The 25,615-nt window shown below is 39.6% G+C and overlaps 1 protein-coding gene across 2 annotated transcripts in view; it reads left to right on the top strand.

Moving 5' to 3' along the window:
• The first annotated feature begins 252 nt into the window (after window positions 1-252).
• Window positions 253-25,615, top strand: part of LOC136857959 (zinc transporter ZIP1) — a 38,496-nt gene continuing 13,133 nt past the window's right edge. Inside the window, exons 1-3 of one of the 2 annotated variants that reach the window (XM_067137097.2) lie at window positions 253-466; window positions 638-700; window positions 782-884. In XM_067137097.2, coding sequence (XP_066993198.2) covers window positions 639-700; window positions 782-884 — 165 coding nt within the window. In that variant the 5' untranslated portion in view covers window positions 253-466; window position 638. Of the gene's footprint in view, window positions 467-514; window positions 701-781; window positions 885-25,615 lie in introns of both variants that reach the window. The other variant, XM_068225374.1, reaches the window with a different exon arrangement.

Here is a 25,615-nt window from a genome sequence, read left to right as displayed (position 1 = left end):
CAAAATTGTTACATAATGGGATACACCTATTCAATACCAGAAATAGTGATAATTATAAAGTCATCAAATATTAATTTTATATTGGGACCGGTAGATCCCCTTACCTAACAATTTTGAATGTATACTTCCAGTTAGACTGAAAATGGCTGCTATTCACGCATGACGTATCTTGCAACAATCAAAGAGATTGTACATCAGTACTAGTCTTTCTCTTCTTTGTATTTACTGATGTCAGTGTCACATGTTGCCCATTTCGTTGATACCATGGCTGTGATGTTAAGTTTCTGACTGTGTAATGGTAAACAGTGTTCTTATTTTCTTAGGACGGATTGGTTATCATGTTGACCAAGGAGGATGGAGCAAGATAATCCATCACTGATATTCGTTGCAAGTACTGTTGAGCATTTGAAACGCGACATTTAGTATGGAGTGGTTAGAATCGGCTTTGAACTTCTAGTTGTATTACGTAGGTACCTTAATTTGTTTTATATTCTTCAAAGTGTATCATTTTCAGCCCTTTTCTTACTAGTTTGCCTTATCTTGGTGTTTGTAACCCTGATCAATTTGGGATCATGGACGTGTTTACTGCGAAGGGAATAGTGTTAGCATCACTCTTTCTTCTTACATTTGTGTTTAGTATGCTTCCACTGAAGCTCCTAAAAAAACTGCATGACACAGTTGATCCTGTAAAACGAGCAAGGTGAGTTACTCTGCACTGATGTGAAGTTTTCCATTCTTTGTTATCCATTTGTGGAGAAAAAGAAAAGTTATTTTTGTTTAGGTATGGGAGAATTGTCAGCTTATTGAGTTGCTTTGCTGCTGGTGTATTTATGGCAACAGCCCTTTTGGACCTCTTTCCTGAAGTTGATGAAATTTTGGAGAAAGTGAGTATTTCAATATTCCTTATGTATGTTGATAAAAAGTGGCATTCAAAAGTAAGTCCATTTTCATGACTAGGCATTTGAGTTGGTTAACAGGTTTTTTTTGTGTAAAGAGCAATGTTGAATAAAATAGATTTGTACTGTGTATAGTATTAAAGAATTTCCTCAAAGAGAGAGATTCCACATGCACTTTCACGTGTGTAGGGAGATTTTTTTTTTTTAATTTTTTTTTTTTTTTGCTAGTTGTTTTACGTCGCACCGACACAGATAGGTCTTATGGCGACGATGACACAGGGAAGGGCTAGGAGTGGGAAGGAAGCGGCTGTGGCCTTAATTAAGGTACAGCACCAGCATTTGCCTGGTGTGAAAATGGAAACGCACGGAAAACCATCTTCAGGGCTGCCGACAGTGGGGTTCGAACCCACTATCTCCCGAATACTGGATACTGGCCGCACTTAAGTGACTGCAACTATCGAGCTTGGTAGTTCACAGTGAGGTGACAGGGTGGCTGGCACATGTTTATCAGATTAGGTAGTTTGTTCTAGAATACCACCAAGGAAGCGTGAATTCACTTGAGACGAGTGTGTCTTTTCACCACGGGGCAAGGTAATAGACCAAGTTGAAAGCTTAATTTCTCAGCATAGTGCAGACATGCTGAATCCAGTTGGTGGAGGTGAAGGTAGATTTGATAAAGCCTGCAGAAAGCGGGTTGTTTGCTGGGTGAGCGGTCATTATAGAAGGGAATCTTAAAACTAGCCACTGACTGCTATGAAAACCTGTACACAGGCTATACCATGTTAGTCACTGTTGATGGTTCTGATTCCAGTACTAACAAACAAGATGACTCATTCAAAGAACTACCGCCAATGACATCTAAAGTTATAGCCTTGCTGGAAGATCTTGAGAACAAGTGTCTGGACAAGAGTGGCATAATTAACAAAATTGTAAAGGCCATTACGAATGAACTTCTTAGTCCACTAACCAAGATATTCAAGTGAAATCTTTCTAACAGGCAAGGTACCAGAACAGTAGTGGAACGTATCTGACATAGTCCTTTTCCTCAAGAAAGGTTCCAGAGAACTCTCAAACAACTTTCACCCAGTTAGCTTGATGTCTACCATTTATAAACCCCTTTACAAAGATCCTGTAAAGGAAATTTGCCATCATGTTAGATGTGAATCAGCCAGTGGAACAAGCTGGATTTTCAAGAGCTGACCATCTCCAAGCTGTCAACCAAGTCATCAAGAAATACAATGAAATCAATCCAGCCTATATCTAGCATTCTTGGACAAGGCCTTTGATTCGGTTGAGCACTCTTTGGCGTGCTTTGGTTAAGCAAGCGGCTGTGAGCTTGCATCCGGGAGATAGTAGGTTCGAATCCCACTATCAGCAGCCCTGAAGATGGTTTTCCGTGGTTTCCCATTTTCACACCAGGCAGATGTACCTTAATTAAGGCCACGGCCGCTTCCTTCCAACTCCTAGGCCTTTCCTATCCCATTGTCGCCATAAGACCTATCTGTGTCGGTGCGACGTAAAGCCTCTAGCAAAAAAAAAAAAAAAAAAAAGGTTAAGCAAGGAATTCAGAAATACTACATCAAGATCATACAACAAATCTACTCTCAAAGTAAAGCAAGGATTAGGCTTGAGTACATTGGAAGACCTTTCAGAATTAAGAAGGGAGTTCGTCAGGAAGATCTTACCATATGTTCCCTAAGCTATTCACCTGCTTATTGGAGGATGTTTTCCGGGGAAAGGAATGGAATGATAGTTATCGTATCAACATTGATGGTAAGAAATTCTCAGATCTGATGTTTAGAGATGAAATTATCCTTTTTTGGGAGTCCCTTAGAACTTTAGACGTTGATAGATTTAAATGAGCACTACTAGCAAGTTGAATTCGTGATTAATGAAATATAAACTGACCAACAACCTTGAAGAAATTTTGCTATTGGCTTTACGTCGCACCGACACAGATAGGTCTTATGACGACGGTGGGATAGGGAAGGCCTAGGAGTTGGAAGGAAGCGGCTGTGGCCTTAAGGTACAGTCCCAGCATTTGCCTGGTGTGAAAATGGGAAACCACAGAAAACCATTTTCAGGGCTGCCGACAGTGGGATTCAAAGCCACTATCTCCCTGGTGCAAGCTCACAGCCGCGTGCCCCTAACCGCACGGCCAACTCGCCTGGTGAAGAAGAAATTAAGATCAATGGTAACTTTATGGAATATATATGTATATCTTGGTTAGACAGTTCAATTCCTTAACAGACAAGACAGAGATCAGATAGAATGGGAAATGCTTGACGTCAGTGTTGGACACACAATATTTTTTTCTCAAAAATGACTTCCATTAGCATCAAAAGGAATGTATTTAACATGTGTATGCTGCCTTTTCTTTCATATGGGACTCAGACTTGGTCTCTAACAGACAGTTAAACAAACTGAATGTCTGCTAGAGAAGAATGGAAAGAAGTTTTCTAGGCATTTCCCTGAAGGACCCTCTGCAAAACATTGAAATCACGCTCAAGACCAGAATAAAGGGTGTTGGAAGAGAAATCTGGGCTCAAAAGTGGAGTTTGGCAGATCACATAGCAAAAATAAATCCCATGAAGTGGACGCGGGTGGTAATGGAATGGTACCGCCAGAGCTGGACAGCGAGGCAGGGGATGTTCTTCAACCAGATAGTCTGATGTCCTGAAATGGGTTGCAGAACTAATTTTATGAGGACGGCATGTGACGGAGGAAGTTGGGGGAAGCCTTTGCCCCAGGAGGGGATTCAATGGGTTAGAAAAGAATAAAAGTAAGAATACTTCGAGGGTCAGGATGGTGGGTCCCTGGCAAGCATGAAGGAAGGATTTCTTATCTACTTAAGGTATCGTTTCATGTAATTTTTGGACGTTTTTTTCTTTCCTGATCATGCAACACCACTGGAAAAGTGCTACTACTCCTGGGTATTCGAGCTAGAGCAATATACAAACAGTTCCTCGAGGAAACTGGTGTAGTAAACTGTTACATACAGGGTGCGGCAGATATACCTGACTAATTTCAGACGTATATAACTCAGCAACACAACAAGCCATTCACAATGTTGTTGCGTAGTTTAAAAGAGCAGGGTTTGCCATTTATGTCACATACAATACATTGGAGCGAACTAAAGGTCGAATTGGCCACACCTTTCGAACAAGTGTTATTGTCGTGGTACGCGTGGTCCTGGCCTTGGAGAACACGTGCATCGTCTCGTCCGGGCTAGTCGGTCGGCTAGCATGGCGAACACAGAGGTTTTGTGACGCTCAAGACCAGAACAAGACCACAACAGAGCGTTTATTTCATAGACGCTTTGGCTTAGGTCAACATGAGCAAGTTCCGAGCAGGAACACCATTCTGTCATGGGTGAACAGTTTGAGAAAAAGTGGTTCAAGTGTGAAAACGAAGCCGCCTGGTAGGCCTCGTAGCGTCCGAACACCAGAGACCGTCCGCGCAGTGAGGCACACCGTTACGCAGTCTCCTCAACGTTCGGTGTGTAGGCATTCACGTGCTCTGGGACTCTCGGATCACACCGTAAGGAGGATTTTACACGTGGGCATGAAGTTCCATCTGTACAAAATGGTGGGTGTTCAGAAACTCAGTGAATGTGATTGGGCCAACCGCAGAGCGTGTTGTGAGACTGTCCTGAAAGCTGTAGCAACTGACACCAGTGTCCTGGCAAGTGATGAAACGCACTTTCATTTGTCAGGTTACGTTAATAAAATGCCTTTGCTGGCGGGACCTAGTGTTTACAGTGCACTATGTCTTCTGGTATGGGCTAGAGCAATCTTGTTACTTTCATTGATATGTCTCAGCTTTATCCTGGGCTTTGACAAAATGAAAGTAACTGAGGTATGAGTGATGCTAGTAATGCCATTCCTTCTGCAGCCAGTCCGTGCTATGAATGGTGTGAAAATATTGCTCATAGGGTTGGTGGTTGCATGCATTTCAGTGGGCTTGGCAGACTGATATATAATAGCAACTTTTGGCTGGGTGAGGAAAGCAACGGGAAACTACCTCACTCCTCATTTCCCTAGTATGCCTCTTCATTGATGCCTAGGCCATCTATGACAGCTGATGGTGGAGCTGTTGAGGATCCAACCAGCCTTCGGGCTGAGGACTAAACATACATACATACATACATACACGTTAATAAAAGAAATTTTCAGTACTGGTCCGCTACCAATTCTCGACAGATCCATGAGCGACTTCTCCACGGCGAGCGTGTTACTGTTTGGTGTGCTGTCGCTGATTTCGGAATTGTAGGCCCTTACTTTTTTGAAAAGGAGGACAGAACTGTAACATTAACATTGGATTGTTACGTACAGGTGTTACGCAACTTCCTGCAGCCGACACTCACCGACTTAGGGAATCCTGCTGTGTGGTTCCAACAAGATGGTGCCACTGCACACACAGCCAGGGCATCGATGGGTCTTCTCAGAGAAATGTTTCCAGGACGTCTCATCTCCTTACGGGGTGATGTTCCATGGCCAGCCTGTTCTCCTGACCTCGCTCGCCCCGTGCAAATTCTTTCCTGGGGATATTTGAAAGATCGCGTCTTCCGACGTAAGCCGCAAACACTACATGACCTGAAAGTTGCCATCCGTGAAGAAATCGAAGCAATACCACAAGACATGCTCAAGCGAGTCATGCGGAACTTCAGGGAGAGGCTTCAGAGGTGCATCGAACAGGACGGTTGGCATTTGGATGACATTTTCAAAACCTAGTGTGTATGTGTATGTGACTCAAATGGCAAACATACTCTTTCCAACCGTGCAATAAATCTTTAAATGGCTTGTTGCATTGCCGAGTTATTTACGTTTGAAATTTGTCAGGTATTTCTGCTGCACCCTGTATTTTACTCCAAATTTAGACCCTAAAATTAACAAGTGTAAAGTTTAAGCTGATGAGATCCTGCTACTAGAATAGGCTATTGCAGGCCTGGCAAAACTGTGCTCTTACCTTGCACACCAAATATACAGTGTAGGTTTGGTGTTGAGGGGAGGGGAGGAGGAAAAGCTTAGCAGTCTGGCTGCCTGACAGCACAGTGTCCAGACTTGGTTACACTCCAATTAGTGCAAGTCTTGGCCTCCACTGCACTAGCCTAGTGTAACTAGCTTCTTTAGTCATTGAACTGTGCTGATTTCAAACTTGCGTTGGTACAGTATTTAAAAGGGCATGCTTTGATTAGTGGGCGGGTACTATGTCAATGTGCAACATAATTAGTATTGGATCATATGAAAACCCAAGATTTATTCAAGATAGTTCACATTCCCAAAATTGGTATGTGGTGCATCATTTGTGCAACAAGAATTTTACAGAGCTGACTTTTAAAAAAAATTAAGCAGATCATAAATTCTGACCGTCATGTTGAGTCGAAGGAAGGAATATTTTCCCTAACTGACTGTATACTTCCAGCAAGATGGATTTATAGTCTGTGTCAAATGGGAGGCTGTTTTCATTGTGGTCATTTTAATGACGTAAAAATATTTCCATTTTGTCATCATCCTCCTCCTTTCCCCTTATCCAGCTCCTGCTGGGTTGGGACATTCCTCTTACATCATTTTGTCTCACTCCAGGTTTCTTCTTCTTGCACTCCTCTTTATTCAATCAATCCACCTTGTTCTTGGTTTCCCTCTTGCTCTCTTTTCCTCATTCATCTCCATAATCTGTTTTGGTATTCTTTTTTCCTCCATCCTCTGTATATGCCAAAACTATCTTAGTTTACTCCTATCAATTCTCTCATTTAGGTTTGCCATTCTGACCTCCTTTCTTACATCTTCATTTCTCAATATGTCTATCTTTGTCTTTCCTGTTATACTTCTTAGGTATTTCATTTTGCTGGCCTGAATTCTACTCTCCTCCCTACTGTGTGGAGATGAGAAGAATGCAAGAATGAGGAATGTGGCTGCAAGCACCAACTTCCTGTTCAGCCCTGCGATCAGCTCTAATCTGCTCATATCTGCTACACGAAAACATTCACTCACACTTGGCAGTGTTCAGCGTCTCGCGTGATCTAATCAGATATGTGAACACAGAAGAATCGGTCTGATTTTTCACTTAGTTGATCCACATATTTCTTTGCCACAACTGGTATTCGTCGCACATATCAGATCACAGAATTAATAAGTGTACAATATTACTGGCTAAATCTTTTGCAAGAGTTATTTCAGCATGCTACGAAAACCAGGACTATTTCCTCAAAAACTTCCAGAGACAGAGTTGGAGATAGAGATATAAAGTTTATAAATTTGATATAATATATTATTTCAAATCTCAAGTTGAAAGTGCTATTAGTTCATGGGTAAGGGAATGTATTTTGAGGTGGGCGCCACTGCTTCAATATGTTTGGGTTTCTAGTGAAAGAATTACTCTTAGTAATGTTAAAGCATACCAATTTGTTTTTCTTGTCTCTTTACAATTTGCTTTAACCCATTCGCATCCTATTGGTACCATAGCAGTTCACTGAGAAAACACATTTAAATCCTGCACTGCGGCAATTGTCAGCACAGTAACTTTTTCGATACGTTATCACTAACTCCACTGTATTCACTAAACGTATGTACAACAGGGATATTGTTACTTTTTGTCCAATTCCAGTCATTGAAGTTAGTCTGCGCCTACCGAGGTCGATACCTGCAGTCGCTTAAGTGCGGCCAGTATCCAGTATTCGGGAGATAGTAGGTTCGAACGCCACTGTCGGCAGCCCTGAAAATGGTTTTCCATGGTTTCCCATTTTCACACCAGGCAAATGCTGGGGCTGTACCTCACTTAAGGCCATGGCCGCTTCCTTCCCACTCCTAGCCCTTTCCTGTCCCATCGTCGCCGTAAGACCTATCTGTGTCGGTGCGACGTAAAACAACTAGCTAGTCTGCGCCGAGGTACGAACTTGTTTCGAAAGACTTGGCCCACCGTCATCATTTGTATCACTTTCTGTGTCATCAGGACTATTACACACATCACTCAAACTTGAATTAAGACCTTGGGACCTATTTCGTCGTCACAAACTTCACTGTCTTCATAATCACTCTCTAAAACACTATCTATTAGCTTTCGTATTTCATCTTCATCAAAACCAACACATCTGCTTGACCCCATGATTGCAACTGACGTGAGCCAAATAAGACGAACAAAAATTCTTTTATCTCTGTTTCCAGAAGTGTGTGATAACCTGAGCACGGAGTGCGGGAAATAACCGAAACCACATGTCTAAACTTCAGCTCAGAATGCATACAAGTGGCATCTGTGAGTTAGTAACTGAACTACATGTATTGATGTACAGCAGTGCATTGCCGCGAGCTGAGCTCGTTATTGCATTCATATGCCACGAATAACTTCTGCGAGCTAGCGTCATGAAATGATGCGATTGGGTTAAGTTGCACCGACACAGGTAGGTCTTATGGCGACAATGGGTTAGGGAAGGCCTTGAAGTGGGAAGGAAGCGGCCGTGGCCTAAATTAAGGTACAGCCCAAGAATTTGCCTTGTGTGAAAATGGGAAACCACGGAAAACCAACTTCAGGGCTGCCGACAGTGTGGTTCGAACTTATTATCTCCTGGATGCAAGCTTCTTTCTTTCTTTCTTAATCCATTTACCCTTCAGGGTTGGTTTTTCCCTCACACTCAGCGAGGGATCCCACCTCTATTGCCTCAAGGGTAGTGTCCTGGAGATTGAGACTTTGGGTCGGGGGATACAACTGGGCAGAAAGACCAGTACCTCGCCCAGGCGGCCTCACCTCCTATGCTGAACAGGGGCCTTCTGTGGGGCTGGGAAAATTGGAAGGGGTAGACAAGGAAGAGGGAAGTGGCCGTGGCCTTAAGTTAGGTGCCATTCCGGCATTTGCCTGGAGAGGTGGGAAACCATGGAAAACCACTTTGAGGATTGCTGAAGTGAGAATCAAAACCCTCTCTACTCAGTTGACCCTCGAGGCTGACTGGACCCCGTTCCAGCCTTCGTACCACTTTTCATTTTTGTGGGAGAGCCGGGAATCGGACCCGGGCCTCCGGGGGTGGCAGCTAATTACACTAACCCCTACACCACAGAGATGGACATATTATACTTCATGGAAGTAAATATACAGTGTACTTATTTTTAATTTATTTCATTCAGGTTGTTTCATGATATGAAACAAAAAGGTATGAAAGTGCATCATATAATTATTTTCTCTTTTGTGATTTAACATAAGCAATGAAATTCCGTAGACATTGTGGCTATACCGATATTGAAACTTCTTGAGATGTGAATAATAATAATAACATACATACTTCATCATTATAGACTGTTATTCCTTTCAGCATTCAGTCTGCCAGCCTCTGTGAGTTTCCTAAACACGCCACAATCCTCGTATTTGAAAATAATATATATATATATATTTTTTTTTTACAATTTATTTTACGTTCCACTGACACAGATAGATCTTATGGCGACGATGGGATAGGAAAGGTCTAGGAGTGGGAAGGAAGCGGCTGTGGCCTCAAGGTACAACCCCATCATTTGCGTGGTGTGAAAATGGGAAACCTCGGAAAACCATCTCCAGGGCTGCCGACAGTGGAGCTCAAACTCGCTATCTCCTGGATGCAAGCTCACAGCTGCGCAACCCTAACCACACAGCCAAGTCACCCGATGTAAACAATAATAATAATAATAATAACAACAATAATAAATGTACAAAAATTTCATCAAACTCAATCTAATTTTAATCATTCTTTCTTTTCTCCCAGGACATGTACATCAGGCTGTGCTGTGTTCACTTTAATCGGGCTAAAACGACTAAAAGGGGTAGGGAACTGCACCTGGGTTGTATACCTTCCAACTGACTTGAAATCAATCAGCTGTTTTCTATTATAATATATCCACACCTAAGCATTTCATCAATATGTACAGCAATACATACATTTGTTATAAACAAGCATACAATAATAATGAATCTTACACAAATATACCTAAGAGTAGATAGTTCCCCAGTAACACTTGAACATATTGTTCATAACAAAGATAAAAGTAACTGGGCGAGTTGGCCGTGCGGTTAGGGCCGCGCAGCTGTGAGCTTGCATCCGGGAGATAGTGGGTTCGAACCCCACTGTCGGCAGCCCTAAAGATGGTTTTCCGTGGTTTCCCATTTTCACACCAGGCGAATGCTGGGGCTGTACCTTAATTAAGGCCACGGTCGCTTCCTTCCCATTCCTAGAAATTTCCTATCCAATCGTCGCCAAAAGATCTATCTGTGTCGGTGCGACGTAAAGCAAACAGCATTAAAAAAAAATATAAAAGTACATGGTAATACATGGTTCCTCTTCTTAATACATTTTGTTAGTCTGTAATTAGAACATAATTTCCAAATGCTGCACAGTTACTTGCAAAAAGTATCCACTACAGAAAACCTCCCAGCTTCTACATCTAACATATCAAATTAATTCTGAATTGCACATAATAATGTATGTCTCGGGTTCATGATATCTGTCTCTGTGCAATAACATACCCAGTCTTACCATAAATACTGTCCCAACTTTTGAGGGTGGCTGTACTTCTGCCCGAGCGAGGGAGCGGCTACAAAACTGGTATCGTGAGGCGTGAGTCATTGTTGGTTGAGCTGCAGAAGTGTACAGTTGTCAGTTTGAAGTTTTGAAGATGGAATGGGGGGAGTATGAGAATCGTGTGGCCGTGATAGCGTTACACAAGGTAGGGCGATCACCAGGAGAGATTTTCAAAACCCTCCAGAAGCTGAAAATTAGTAGGAAATTTGTTTACCGCACTATAAATCGATTTGTTGAGATTGGAACTGTGAGAGATCGCCCACGGCGAGGAAGACCACGCACAGTACGAACGCCAGAACTCGTCAAAGCAGTGGCGGCTCGTGTGCGACGAAATCCGGTAAGGAGACAGTCAGTGATGGCTTGTCAGTTACAGATATCAAAAATGTCTATATCTCACACGTTAAGCATTGACCTGGGACTCCATGCTTACAAACGACGCAAAAGATATCTGACAAAGGAACTGAAGTGCCAGAGGCTCCTAAAATCAAAGCGCTTACTTAAGCGTTACGCGGCTAATGGTCATCGTCGAATCCTGTTTATGGATGAAAAGATTTTCAGTATTGAGGAGACTTTCAACACCCAAAATGACAGGGTATATGCCCATTCCTGTAGAGAAGCTGGTGAAAAGGCTCCAAGGATCCAGAGGGGTCATCATCCCTCATCAGTTATGGTGTGGTGGGGTGTGAGCTGCGAGGGCACAACGGAGCTCCATTTCTGTGAAAAGGGAGTCAAAACTTCAGCTGAAGTGTACCAGGAGACAGTGCTTGAGGGACTGGTCAAGAATCTCAACAACACCCTCTTCCATGGACAGAACTGGAGCTTCCAGCAGGACTCAGCCCCAGCACACAAGGCACAGGCAACCCAGCAGTGGTTGGAGTCAAATGTTCCTGATTTCATTTCCATTTCAGATTGGCCATCTGCAAGTCCAGATTAAAACCCTTTGGACTACAAATTGTGGTCCAGGCTTCAGGAAATGGCTTGCAAGGAAAGACATTCCAATATTGAAAGCTTAAAGCAGTCTCTTCGGAAGGCAGTTGCACAATTTCCAGTTGATGTGTTGCGTAATGCCATTGATGAGTGGCCACAAAGACTTAAGGCTTGTGTGCATGCCAATGGTGGCCATTTTGAATAATTATTTGTGATTATGGTTCATAATGCATCTATCTAACACTTGTTATTAATATATTAAAATATCTCTAACCATTTTGTGTCAATTTACTTAAACGTTTGGGACAGTATTTATGGTAAGACTGTGTAGTTCGTAAGTATCACTTTACAATGTATTAAGTCTATGACATACTGTGGCTACTCCAACCACTACTATTATACCTTCATCTCCTTCACACAATATACATAACATTTGTTTGAGCGCCAGTTGCTTTTTGAATAAAAACAACAACATTTGGTAGAGCATACCTCTTATATCAATTATCTCAAGGCGTGAGGTGATAAACTCACATATCTGACAATATACAGGGATATGGATCAGGACAATATTAAATTACTGTTGCATTTCCACAATTGAGGATTGTATATGGAACTGGAATCACTTATTATAATTAAAATAAAACTGAGTTTGTGACTACAATTTACGTCACAATGAACAAGCATTGACGTCTTTTAATTTAACAAAAAAATATATATAGTGAGATTTGTGGTAATATTAAAAAGAAAATTTTAATCTAAACAAAAAAGCTATTGGTATGAACTTGAAGTGAGATGTGATATCGCCGCTGATTACATTCTTCTTCATGTTATGAATGCATAACATGTCTGATGCTTTAATTACCTGATGTCAGCATACACCGCTGTTGAACTTGAAATTCTTGGGAAAACCTATGAGCTGAAGTCGGGAGCCGTCTGCTGTTATCTTCTTATATAACAAGGAGTTGGCCTACATACCATGTACGCATGTAGGGAGCTCCAATGTAATTACGTCCACTCAACATATTATAAGAAATTGGAAAATATTATTGAATCATCTTGTGAAGTCCATCCTCACAAGAAGATGATGTTTCTTTATCAGCATAGTACCCGTCTCTGCTCGGATACAACCACCACTTGTAGACCTCGATTATTACAAGACTTCTTCAAACACAACTCTTAGCTCTTACCATCACTCTAAGACCACTTCTTCCATTTGATACATATGATCTGATACCTCTCACCACCGTTGCATCGACTTTATCACCTCGCGATGACGACTCATCTCCCTACTCTCTGTTCATCCCTTCCACCTCAACATACAGTAGCTGGCGAAGACAGACACTTGGTTGCAATCATGTGCCCATGCACTGATGTCATCAGTCATGTGTCGTATAAGCGTACCCAAGCGGATTACAGTTGACTATGCTGCACGAGTCACCAGAAAACGTACTTGCACATAACATTCTCAGTTAAACATAGCCTCGATTGCAAAATACTATGCCAGCTCATCTAGCTAGAGTTACAAGCCACAGAATGACTATATCAAACCAACAAATCTCACTTACTAATATACAGCATAATTACAAACATATTCACTTAACCTATGGTTAAATACAATAATATGCGTGATACCTAATTATTACAGTCTAAATGATGAGAAACAGAATATAAAATCTAATGAATCAGGTTAATAATGATGATGATGATAATAATAATAATAATAATAATAATAATAATAATAATAATAAATACTGAATGGAATATGTAACCCTGTTGTACGGTTACAGAACGCCTTCCTCATGAAATAATCGATTAAATGAATCGATTGATTCATGAAATATATACATAATCACCTGAAATCGAGTACACCATAGATACATGTATAAAAATGCCCTTTACAAATTGGGTACATAGTATAATAATAATAATAATGTTATTTGTTTTACGTCCCACTAACTACTTTTTAAGGTCTTCGAAGACGCCGAGGTGCCGGAATTTAGTCCCGCAGGAGTTCTTTTACGTGCCAGTAAATCTACCGACACGGGGCTGTCGTATTTGAGCACCTTCAAATACCACCGGACTGAGCCAGGATCGAACCTGCCAAGTTGGGGTTAGGAGGCCAGCGCCTTAACCGTCTGAGCCACTCAGGCCGGCGGTACATAGTATCATCCATCTGGATGTTCGTTGTTATACATATAAAACATTGATCAATTATCATTTTCACTTTGATTATACAGTATTATTTACATACAGAGATTACATTTCTTTCTCACTTCTGTCGTTTCAAACGTTCATTTAGTGTCCAAAAGTAATTCTCGAAGACATTTCATTATATACACTTTCTCCAAGCACTGGAGTTTATTGCACTGCCATGCTTCACTTATTATCACAACACACGCTAATTTCACTAAAGTCCTGTTCGCAATGCCAGCTTCATAAAACATGGTGAATTAACATAGTAATGAGAATTAATCAACAAACTTACATGATATATTTCTTAAGATTTCTTATATTGTATGTGCCTACGATATTTCCTTCCTTGTCTTCTAATGAATAAGCACATTTCCCAATCCGTTTCACTACAGTGAAGTATCCCTGATATAACAAGAAAAACTTAGAAAATTGACCAGCTTCTGCTGATGACGGGAGTGGCACTCTGAGTAAAACCTTGTCACCAAGCTCAAATTCATCCAATTTAATCCTACAAAAGTTGAGTTATCAAGAACATTAAATTTGTGTTCATAAAGATGTGTTCTACCAGGCCGGTCACTAAAAACTTCACAATGTGATATCAACAGTTCACACAATTCATCCTTCTGACTTTCCGCTAAATTACATTTCTCTACTGTCTCATACAATTCATCTCTAGAATCTCTGTGTATAGACACATGGCAGACATCAATATTTTTCCTAATATTAGGAATTTCACAAGACCCTTCCGTACTAGAACACACTTTATTCGCACTAATTTCTGACAAAACATCATATGGTAACCTGACTTCCCTGCTACTCTTTCCCCAAATAAGATTGACATTACACAGATCAAAATTTAATTTAGCCTTGTGACACGTTAACCAGTCGGTACCTAAAATAACGGCATAAACTAAATTTGGCACAACTAAGCATGGTTGGAAAATACATTCTCCACTTATGTTAATGGGGACAGCTATTTGTTTATTCACCCTTTGAGACTTGTTTCCAACAGCTGTTACAATGAACGTATTCCTCACTGGAATTTCCGCTACATCATACTTCTCTCTCAAAACTTCCTCATACAGCTTGGAATTTACACATGACTTCTCACTACCAGAGTCCAACAAAATCTTACCTTTTCTTCCCCATATCAGCAGTTCAATCGTCGATGTAACAGTAACACTACTTAAATTATCCTCATTACATAATATAAGATCACTTAACAAATCTTGCCTTATATCTAAATTTAAATTACACTTATAAAATTTGTCTACGATTAAGTCGTCACTTAAAACATTTGAATTATTGCTACTTAGGTCACAATCATGTTCACTTACAACTATAGGCTGGTTGACATTAACATACTTATCTACCTTATACGTGAACTCACCATTTACGGACTGTCTCAGTGACCTGTTTATACAGTCCGTTGCGCGTTTAAATTACTTGGTTCGGTTACGACTTGTTGGTTACACACCTCAGTCGGCCTCCCCTGTTGCCTATTTCCTCTAGCTTCATTATTATTATTATTATTATTATTATTATTATTATTATTATTATTATTATGGCCTGGATTCTCACGCCTCCGAGCTTCTGGTTGATTTCCATAATCACGCCTCCCAGTCCTGAAATGTTCCGAACTATTTTGATAATTTCTCTCCCTGTGGAAATTATTATTAGGTCTCTCCTGATATTCTCTTCTGTAGTTACGATTATTCATAAGCCTGTCCTGATTATTAGATTGGTTACCCCTTCCTTCTACATTCCTATTTAGTGTCCTATTATTCAAGCATCAAAACTTTCCAACAAAATCTCCATTTCCTTAATAGTCTCCACTCTTTTCATACAAACAGCTTCTCTTATTCTATCAGGATAGTGCTTAGCCATAAGACTAACTATATCAGCCTCAGGTCAAATACATTCTAAATTTCTCTACACCAAAACATGAGCCAAAAAATATTCTGTCATTCTAACACCCTCGTTGGAATATCTGCCAAACATTACTCTCTCTCTCTCTCTCTCTCTCTCTCTCTCGCTCTCTCTCTCTCTCTCTCTCTCTCTCTCTCTCTCTAGTCTGAACACCTTCACTCCAAAATTTAGCTATGAATTTTTTCTTAAATTCAGTTAGACTAGACATCGAGCTTCTATATACCTGAAACCAAGACTTAGTCTCTCCTACGAAAGCATTAGCTAAGATCTCCAATACAGTTTTCCAGCTAATAATATTGTCCCTTAATTGAACAGCAAATTTCTTCTCTACTACTCTCATAAATTCCATCGGGTTGAATTCTTTCCCAGAAAACTTAGGTATATCATGATCTCTAGTGATTAAACCATTATTTACAATTATTTCACGTACATTTCTACTATCACGCACTTCTTTCTGGAGTACTCTCTGGCAACTCAGAAATTTTTCTTCCAATGTTTCCTCAGCCTTTTCTTCAATTTTTCTTAATTTCTCCTGTAATTTTTCTTCCGATTCTCTCACCTTCTGTGATAATGATTTTTGTTCACTCTCTAGATCACTTACTTCTCCAAGTTTTCTTTCCACATGTTATACCCTACTAATACATTTCCTAGTTTCTTGCCCCACTGTATTGGTTATCTTTTCAAACCTTTCTTCTACTAACTCATTGATTTCTCCTTTATTAGACTCGATCTTGGCGCCTAATTCATCAATCTGTTTGATGCATGTCTCACTAATTTGCTCTATTTCCGTATGGAGATTGCTCCGACCCAATTCCATCTCAGCTCTGATGTCACTACACTCCCTATTTACTTACTTTCTAAATTATTAATTTGCTTACTTATTTCTAACACCTTCTGATCTATCTTATTACTAACATCATCAATCTTCTTATTAATACTATTTATGGCATTACTCTGAGCTTCAATTTTTTCACTAATGACCGCTTCAATTTTCTCACTCATAATATCATTCTGAGATTCAATTTTCTCACTAATGACCGTTTCAATTTTCTCACTCATAATATTATTCTGAGATTCTATTTTCTCACTAATGATATTATTCTGCTCAGTCATTTTGGACATCAGCAAATTAAATAAACCAAGTTCAATCACCCCTTTACTTTGATCTTGCGTGACAGCGTTTTCCTCAGTCTCTACTATTTTCTGACTTTCAGCAGGTCCCATCTTAGTCACCAACTTCCTATTTATGTTACCACCTTGGATTTCCTTGGACACAATAACCTCAGCCTCATCACCTGACTGCATATTGCTATCCTTGTCCATCTTTGGTTTCCTACTAATTTTTTCGCGATCTCAAAGCTATTGCCCCTTGCACTTCCTCTGACATTACCCCTGAAATACAAACTTCAACAAAATGACCTTCCTAACATTACTCGGTGAATTTAACATGTGCGTACTCGTTAAAAGATCTGATCCATGTATATTGCCATTCAGAAACACTTTTTCTGAACCTTTCGAGCCCCACGCTGGGCGCCACTTTGTGGATACTCCAGCCACTACTCTTATACCTTCATCTCCTTCACACAATATACATAACATAAAATTTGGTAGAGCATACCTCTTATATCAATTATCTCAAGGCGTGAGGTGATAAACTCACATATCTGGCAATATACAGGGATATGGATCAGGACAATATTAAATTACTGTTGCATTTCCACAATTGAGGATTGTACATGGAATTGGAATCACTTATTATAATCAAAATAAAACTGAGTTTGTGACTATAATTTACGTCACAATGAACAAGCATTGACGTCTTTTAATTTAACAAAAAAATATATATAGTGAGATTTGTGGTAATATTAAAAAGAAAATTTAATCTAAACAAAAAAGCTATTGGCATGAACTTGAAGTGAGATGTGATATCGCCGCTGGTTACATTCTTCTTCATGTTATGAATGCATAACATGTCTGATGCTTTAATTACCTGATGTCTGCATACACCGCTGTTGAACTTGAAATTCTTGAAAACCTATGAGCTGAAGTCGGGAGCCGTCTGCTGTTATCTTCTTATATAACAAGGAGTTGGCCTACATACCATGTTCGCGTGTAGGGAGCTCCAATGTAATTACGTCCACTCAACATATTATAAGAAATTGGAAAATATTATTGAATCATCTTGTGAAGTGCATCCTCACAAGAAGATGATGTTTATCAGCATAGTACCCGTCTCTGCTCAGATACAACCACCACATGTAGACCTCGATTATTACAAGACTTCTTCAAACACAACTCTTAGCTCTTACCATCACTCTAAGACCACTTCTTCCATTTGATACATATGATCTGATACCTCTCACCACCGTTGCATCGACTTTATCACCTCGCGATGACGACTCATCTCCCTACTCGCTGTTCATCCCTTCCACCTCAACATACAGTAGCTGGCGAATACAGACACTTGGTTGCAATCATGTGCCCATGCACTGATGTCATCAGTCATCTGTCGTATAAGCGTACCCAAGCGGATTACAGTTGACTATGCTGCATGAGTCACCGGAAAACGTACTTGCACATAACATTCTCAGTTAAACATAGCCTCGATTGCAAAATACTATGCCAGCTCATCTAGCTAGAGTTACAAGCCACAGAATGACTATATCAAACAAACAAATCTCGCTTACTAATATACAGCATAATTACAAACATATTCACTTAACCTATGATTAAATACTATAATATGCATGATACCTAATTATTACAGTCTAAATGATGAGAAACAGAATATAAAATCTAATGAATCGGGTTAATAATGATGATAATAATAATAAATACTGAATGGAATCTGTAACCCTGTTGTACGGTTACAATACACACTTTGAGAATAATAAAGTTTGCACTTTCTATCACTAATTTTCAAATAAATAATTGCAAGTTATTGCAGTAGGTTAGTATAAAGCTTATATCAATATGGTGCTCAGAAAAATGCTTTGAACCCTATGCAAAAATATGAACGATGAAGTTAATTGAATGAACAGTTTGAGACAATAAATAAATGGCATTAAGTACAAATTGAGGAAAAAATGAAAATGTAGCCTTCATGGGGACACAGTAATCTTAGGATTTTGAACAGCTATGAAAGAATGAAAAGCAACAACAATAACAACGGATAAATGACAAACAACTGAGAAAGGAACACGAACAAACACAGTACAATGCAACAGCAATACGTGCAGACACAGCTGGGTTACAATTGAAAAGAGCAAAGATCAGCCAGTAGAAGATAATATAAAGTTGCCTGGGTAGTAGGGGGGTTGCTATGGTAACAATTACGTCATTAGCTCGGGGGAAACCCCTTTGCCCCGTGCCTCACCGGGCATGTGCATTCTTCTGATCTCCGAACAGTACCTGACATTGTCCAGGTCTCAGCTACATAAGTAAATATGCTTGCATAATACATATAGGACACCTGGCAGTAGCTATAAAATGCCTTTGGGAGTGGTGATCCCATCGTAATAATAGCCTGTATATGATATGGTACTAGTAAATCAACCTCGGAAGAAAGATGAAGTGCCATAAATACCCCAACCTGGCAGGAGCTGGATAACGGGATGTGATGATGATGATGATGATGCATTTAGTACATTATCTCTTTACACTTCCTTAGTACTTCCTTACTCCAGACGAGGTTTCTTATACGCTGGTAGAATGCATTGCCCTGTTGCACCCTTTTGCTAACGCAGTATTGTCTGCAAATAGTAATAACTTCATCTCCCTATTCCCATATACTTCTTTTGTTTCCTTTACAATTTCATCCATAACTATTAGAAACAAAAGAGATGACACACTTCCATGTCTTAGCCAGTTAAACCATTCCATCTTTCCAACCGGAGTCCGTACGTTACTGATGCAGTTGTTGTACATTGCTTGCACCATTTCTACACTTTGTGTACCTCGTCTCTCTTTGACCATGGTTTCCCTAATCTTCTCTCTGGGAACACTGTCATTTGTCTTTGTTAGACCTATGAATGTCTTGACCAGATTCTTTGATCCTGTCCATATTCCCAATTCTTTCCCATTAATTGCCTCATGCTGAAGATTGGAACCTGTAATGCTTCGCTACTGTAAGTAACATTTCATGTGGATGGCTTGGTTGAATATCCACGTGTGTTTCACTGTGATCATTGATACGTAATAGTGACATGAAAATGCTCAGATGCAGTTTGATACGGTCACCATAGGTTGTAGTTAACTGTAGGTAATGCCCCGTCAAGACCCATGTTGCAAAGATAATGGAAAAAAGTAAAGATTATAATAGAAAGCTAGTAGAGAAGTGAAAGCACGAGTAAAGACAGCTGCCAAGTAGAGGTCCAATGTGGATGGTACAGAAATATAAACTCGGTATATAAAGTGATTTTCACAAATACTTGTAAAGGAAATGGGGCAGGGGGAAACAAATCTAGGAAACAAGGGCAGGAGAGATCCCAGATAGCAAGAAGAACATTATAATAATTGAGGTATAATATATATTCTCCATTCAAATAACCTCAGCTAGTAGGAGCCGAGTGAACGACATATGAGAGTAAAACAAGAGGAGAGATAGACAAAGATATCACTTTACAAATATGGATGATATAACAGCACAGGAAGGTAAGTGGTTGTTACACAGACAAACCTCCCAAATCATCTTGTGTGTGCGAGAATTGTTTTCTAAAATGCTATGGTTAAAGCTTGATGTCCGAGTAGCCTCAAAGTTAAATAAAAGGAATAGTTCATATTACACGTGAAATAATTAAGGGTTCTAACCAGCAGTTGTCACATTGAATGATGTTTCTTTGGCTCTGAATGCAAAGCCCACTTGAGTGATCAGTTTATGCTTTGTGAACAACCCATCATTGGAATTTTTGCCTGAATCATCCATCATTGGCTTCCTCTGGAACAGAAAGTTCTAGCAAACAATAATGAATTCCTCCAGTTGTCTCTATATAAATTATAACTGAACTGTAAAAATTACAGGCCTAGTATGAGCAGCAGTATCAAGGTAGTCTAATATAAAATTGCATGTTCTCAGTAAGGTAATTTGTAAGGATACAAATGTGAAGAGCACAATGCAGGGCTAGTAATAATGTACTGATAATGAAGCTTACTGAATTGTATAATTTGAAGCACATTTAAAACCTAAACTTCCCTATGAAATTTCCAATGTCTATACTGCCACTTCTTCCCAGAACTATAAAATACCACTTAACACAATATCTGCAAATGGTACTTCCAGAAATACACACTTACTTTCTATACAAAGCATTTACCTGATATGAATTTTCAAAACAGCTTCTTCTACGAACAATACAAAGCTTTCTGCAATGACAATGAAGTGTCTCCTTGTTGCCACTTGAAGTATAGAACACATCAGTTCCTACTAAAACACAGTTATACAGTATTTCCTTAAATAGCTTTCAGATAGACACTATTGAGCCACCGTGGCTCAGACGGCAGCACGTCGGCCTCTCACCGCTGGATACTGTGGTTCAAATCCCGGTCACTCCATGTGAGATTTGTGCTGGTCAAAACGGAGGCGGGACAGGTTTTTCTCCGGGTACTCCAGTTTTCCCTGTCATTATTCCAGCAACACTCTCCATTATCATTTCATAGCATCTATCAATCATTCATAAATCACTTTGGGAGTGGCGACCCCATTGTACTAATAGCCTATATATGTTTCATTCATCCCATCCCTGACCCGGTCAAAGACTGGAAAACAGGTTGTAGGTTTTCATTCATTTTCATATACAGTATTGTTTCTCTCCTGCTACAATGCAGTTATGCGGTAATCCTAAAATATTTTTCTCAAAAAGATACACGGTATTGTTTCCTTCTAATTTATTCAGGTACCTTTGACTGCTACATTCCGCGCCATTTTCAGGATGTGCGGGAGCCCATAGGGTTGAAATAATAATGATAAGGGTAGCAAACAGAACAAAAAATATATAATTTCACCAGAAATGTCAGTTGCACAGTATCATTTCTTAAGTGACAGTACTATGACTGGTTCCGCCAAATTTAAGTCTTAGGGAGAAGCAGCATAGCCTGGACTAGATGGCAAGTGACGTCACTGCATTGAGTTCTCACTACTCACCATGCAGCGAACCATTCAGGAGAGAGCCGGGTATGCATTGGTCAGCGCTTCTGCCATTGCCCTGATACCTCATTGAAGATCTCTGACGTCATGAGAAGGATCTAGACGATGCACCCAGAATATTTGATTTGCTTTTGAGAGGACTCTGGAAGCGTCTTCTTTCTCAAAACATCCAGATGGGCTATGTAAGACAGGCAAGATTTGCAAGGAGTGGAGTTGAACTCTGTCAGTAAGCGAGTGCAGTTAGTCTGAATGTGAGTGTCGATGTGGACAGTGACAGCCTTAGCTTGAGGAGGCAGTCTGTGGAATGTTCTGTTCGTGGAAGTGAGTGTTCATTCTGTCTGTCGTCGTGGAGTTCAATCTCTTGGGCCAGCTGCTTTAAGTGAATGTCGCATTCTGGTGCAGAGTGGGAGAGATTGACTGGGTATCGGCATGTGACAATAAACTAAGTCAACTGTAGGGAGTGCAGACAGTTTACGTTATACTGAACTGTGAGACTGTCGTACATGGGCACAGAACTGAGGATTATGATAGCAGCAGAGAGAGTAATTATGGACTGATTGAGACTAAATGAGCGTCGGTTCCATAAGTGTGTAATGTCAACAGAGAAAGTCTGAGTGTGAATTAGTGTGACTGAACATTGAGAGTAGGGAGAGTGCAAACTGTTAAATTGTGTGTGTTGTGTCATGTAATTTGTGATCCTGGTGTGCCTATGTCAGTATATTAGATTTTAAGTAGATAGCCAATAAGTCTTAGAAGTTAAATGCTACCGGTTGTGCTCATTTGTCTACCCCGCCAAAACATAACAGTAGGCCTATATTGATAATGGATTGTAGTAGTGATTTTGTGGTGTATTTAAAAAATAGATGGTTGGTTGGTTTAAAAATGTACTATGAAAGAAGAAAGACCAACATTATGACTTAAATTGTGCAAAACAGTGGGCTTCGAGCTGGAAAATGCCATACTCAGTGGCACAAACAGTGAGGATAATGGACAACAAAATATAGTTTTGTGTGCTTATTATTTGGAGGAGAAAATATGATGTGTGTTACATGCTTTCTGTAACAAGCTTTCCAAGGCAGAAATACCAAATTTCAAAGGAAACACTCTCTGAACTGGGAGTTATACCCCCTTCCAGGAAAAATTGAACCTATGTATCAAAATCATCTCTCATCTCGCAGTTAGTTGTCTGATTGAGATTAATTTTTTGAAATTGAGACAATCCTGCCCAAGAAATAATTCTAGAATCTACATCAGGCATAAAAGGAACGTCTAGTGACATTCAAAATAAGCTGATTGAGTGTGAATTTATTATTGTGAATTAACACATTTAGAAAGAAGTTCTGTAGGTTCCGCTGAATTCGGGCAGTCAGGACATTAAATGTGTCATGTCAGTCACAAAGAGCATTATTGTGGCCAGGATGTTATACAAGAAAGATTCCTAGGATTCTGTAACATCTCTAAGAATTAAACCACTTACTTACCTGTACTTACTACTTTTGGTGGTCATTCTACTGAACTTTTCACTGACAAATGCATTGTAAAGGTTGAATGACATGTAGTACCTCCACAAACTTCTTTCAGTTTCTCTCTCTGTGGATTGAATTGTTTTTTTTGTTTTTTCGAGGAAAGGTGCACCTGCCATGAATTGCTATTTCTCTGGCGTCTGCATCATGAAGCCATCAGAAGGAAAGAGTGAGAAACTACCATCACCAGATTTTTCTCCAAAGATTAAGTTTCATATTTTCTTTTGACGTCTATATGTTAAAAGCTGTCAGTATTTTAATAAACCTGTCAGCAATAATAATTATAATAAACTTATGAGTTTTATTTAACTTGACACACACTGTCCACATTAGGTAGAGGTTGAGAGACTATTGCGTTAGATTAGCAAGGCTTAGATTTCATGCCCTTCCCTTTCTGTTGCCAATTCCTTTATTCTTTTCATTGTTTTCCATTTTCTCCTCTCATTAGTCATAAGAGGGGAGTATTAACTAGACTAACAGTCAAAATTGAAATAATAAATAAAGAGGTTCAACCTATTCAATACAAAAGAATAAGAAATTCAGTGATTACATTCTTATTGAATAATAAGTAGAAGTGGTACCGGTTCGACCCTAGTCCAGGTCATCATCAGCCGATTAAAACATGAAAAACAATGCATAGGAAAAAGAAAATAAAAGTTCAAGTTCACTCCGGATCAGTAGAAGAGGCGATATAAAAATGATGGGGGTAGACACTGTAAAATCCAGAAGTAGTAAAATGTAAGTCACTTAAAAGAAACAGTGCGTAATTTCCTGAACAGCAGTATGGCTCACGCAGTGTTAGGCAAAGTCTTATAATGTTTATGAAAAGCAAATACTGGATCATTAAGCTATTCTTCATTTTACGTTGGCGTTTGAAACCACAGTGCCTGATATTGAATATATCGCGCTAATCACCGGGAGCTGGCAAGTTACTTCAATTGATCTACTCATCTTCAGCTTCAGCACGTTTATGGATCTTCATATGTGTTCGATTGTGTTATGACTTTGTGCCTGACATTGTATACAAGCTAGCTCATTTAACCGTTCTCCGCTTTTCAGCCAATATAGATTATCTATATTTTCTATCATTTATCAAAAAATAAGGCATTGTGATTTAGATCCACTGTTTATTTTAAATTTAATCATTTTTAATAATAATACTTTTATTGCAGCCAAATGGCCAGACAGAAAAGAGGTAAATTACATACAGATATAAATTATTAAAGTAATTTCAAGTTTGCACTCTGGTGCCTTGGTTTGCATAGTCTTTAATTGATTTAGTTCTTTTCCTGCACAATTCTATGTGGTAGCATTCACATGTTTTTCTGCATAAGTTGCACTCACACATCTCAGCTGGTTCATGGTATGATGTGTTCATACAGATGAGATGATGTAAACTGTGTACCGCTAGTCTAGTAAACACGTGTCTCCACGTCCAGTCTATCATGGCCCCCGCTTCATAGAACTCTTGGGGTATTTCTTCTCTTTTTGCTTTTAATGTTGATAGAAGATTTTCCGAGGCTCTAGTATTGGGTAGAATCAAAAGTGTCCTTAGATCTTCGATAAGGAATGTTTCACTTGTGAGGAGACAGACGAGTCTGGAGCGTGTAGTCTTTGCTCTTTTGATGTATAATGCTTTAACCCTTTCTAGTACGGACAGGTTCTGTCCCATACGTTAGTACTGGCATTATTTTAGCTCTAAATAGCATCATTGCTGTCTTTAAGTTGAGGGTTCTAATGTAGCTTATCTCGTGCATCGCCCTTGTTGCATGCGTTGCTTTCTCAGTTATATGTTTAGTGAAACATTTAGCGCTTGTTTGCAATATGATGCCTAGATATTTGAAATCTTTTACAATGTTTATTGTTGTCTTCTTGATACTGATTTCTGCCAATGCTGGGGGGGCCATTCCTCCTTGTCTAAAGACCATCATTTCTGTCTTAGATAAGTTGATCTCGAACTCATGCTTGTAGCACCATTTCTCTATGTCATTTATAGTGTTTTGGAGTTTAATGATGTCTTTTGATCCAACCACTATATCGTCGGCGTATGCGTATGCTACTATATCCTCTCTTTGGGTTATTTGCATTATTTCTTCTACTGCCACAATGAATAGACTGAAAGATTATCAGAGATTCTTATTATGTTCCATTGGAGCATTGAGCTTACATATATTGTTCTTGCCTAGAGTCTCTTCTAGTTTCTTTATTACCAGCTTCCGGTTTACGAAATCAAAAGCCGTAGTGAAGTCTATAAATACGGCGTAAAACTTTTCTTTTCCTTCAAGGGCTTCCCAGATGTCATATAACAGCAGTTCTATTGCGATTAAAGTTGATCTTCCTTTTCTGAACCCGAATTGATTTTCTGGGAGATGTTCGCTGATTGTTTCTTTTATTCTCTCAGTTATTATTGTAAATATTTTGAAGGGGATATTCTCCAACGCAATGCCTCTGTATTTATTGGGATCTT

Source organism: Anabrus simplex, chromosome 1 (genome assembly GCF_040414725.1).
Source record: "Anabrus simplex isolate iqAnaSimp1 chromosome 1, ASM4041472v1, whole genome shotgun sequence".
In the NCBI taxonomy this organism is placed as follows: Eukaryota; Metazoa; Arthropoda; class Insecta; order Orthoptera; family Tettigoniidae; genus Anabrus; species Anabrus simplex.
This window is presented reverse-complemented; position numbering and strand designations above follow the sequence as displayed.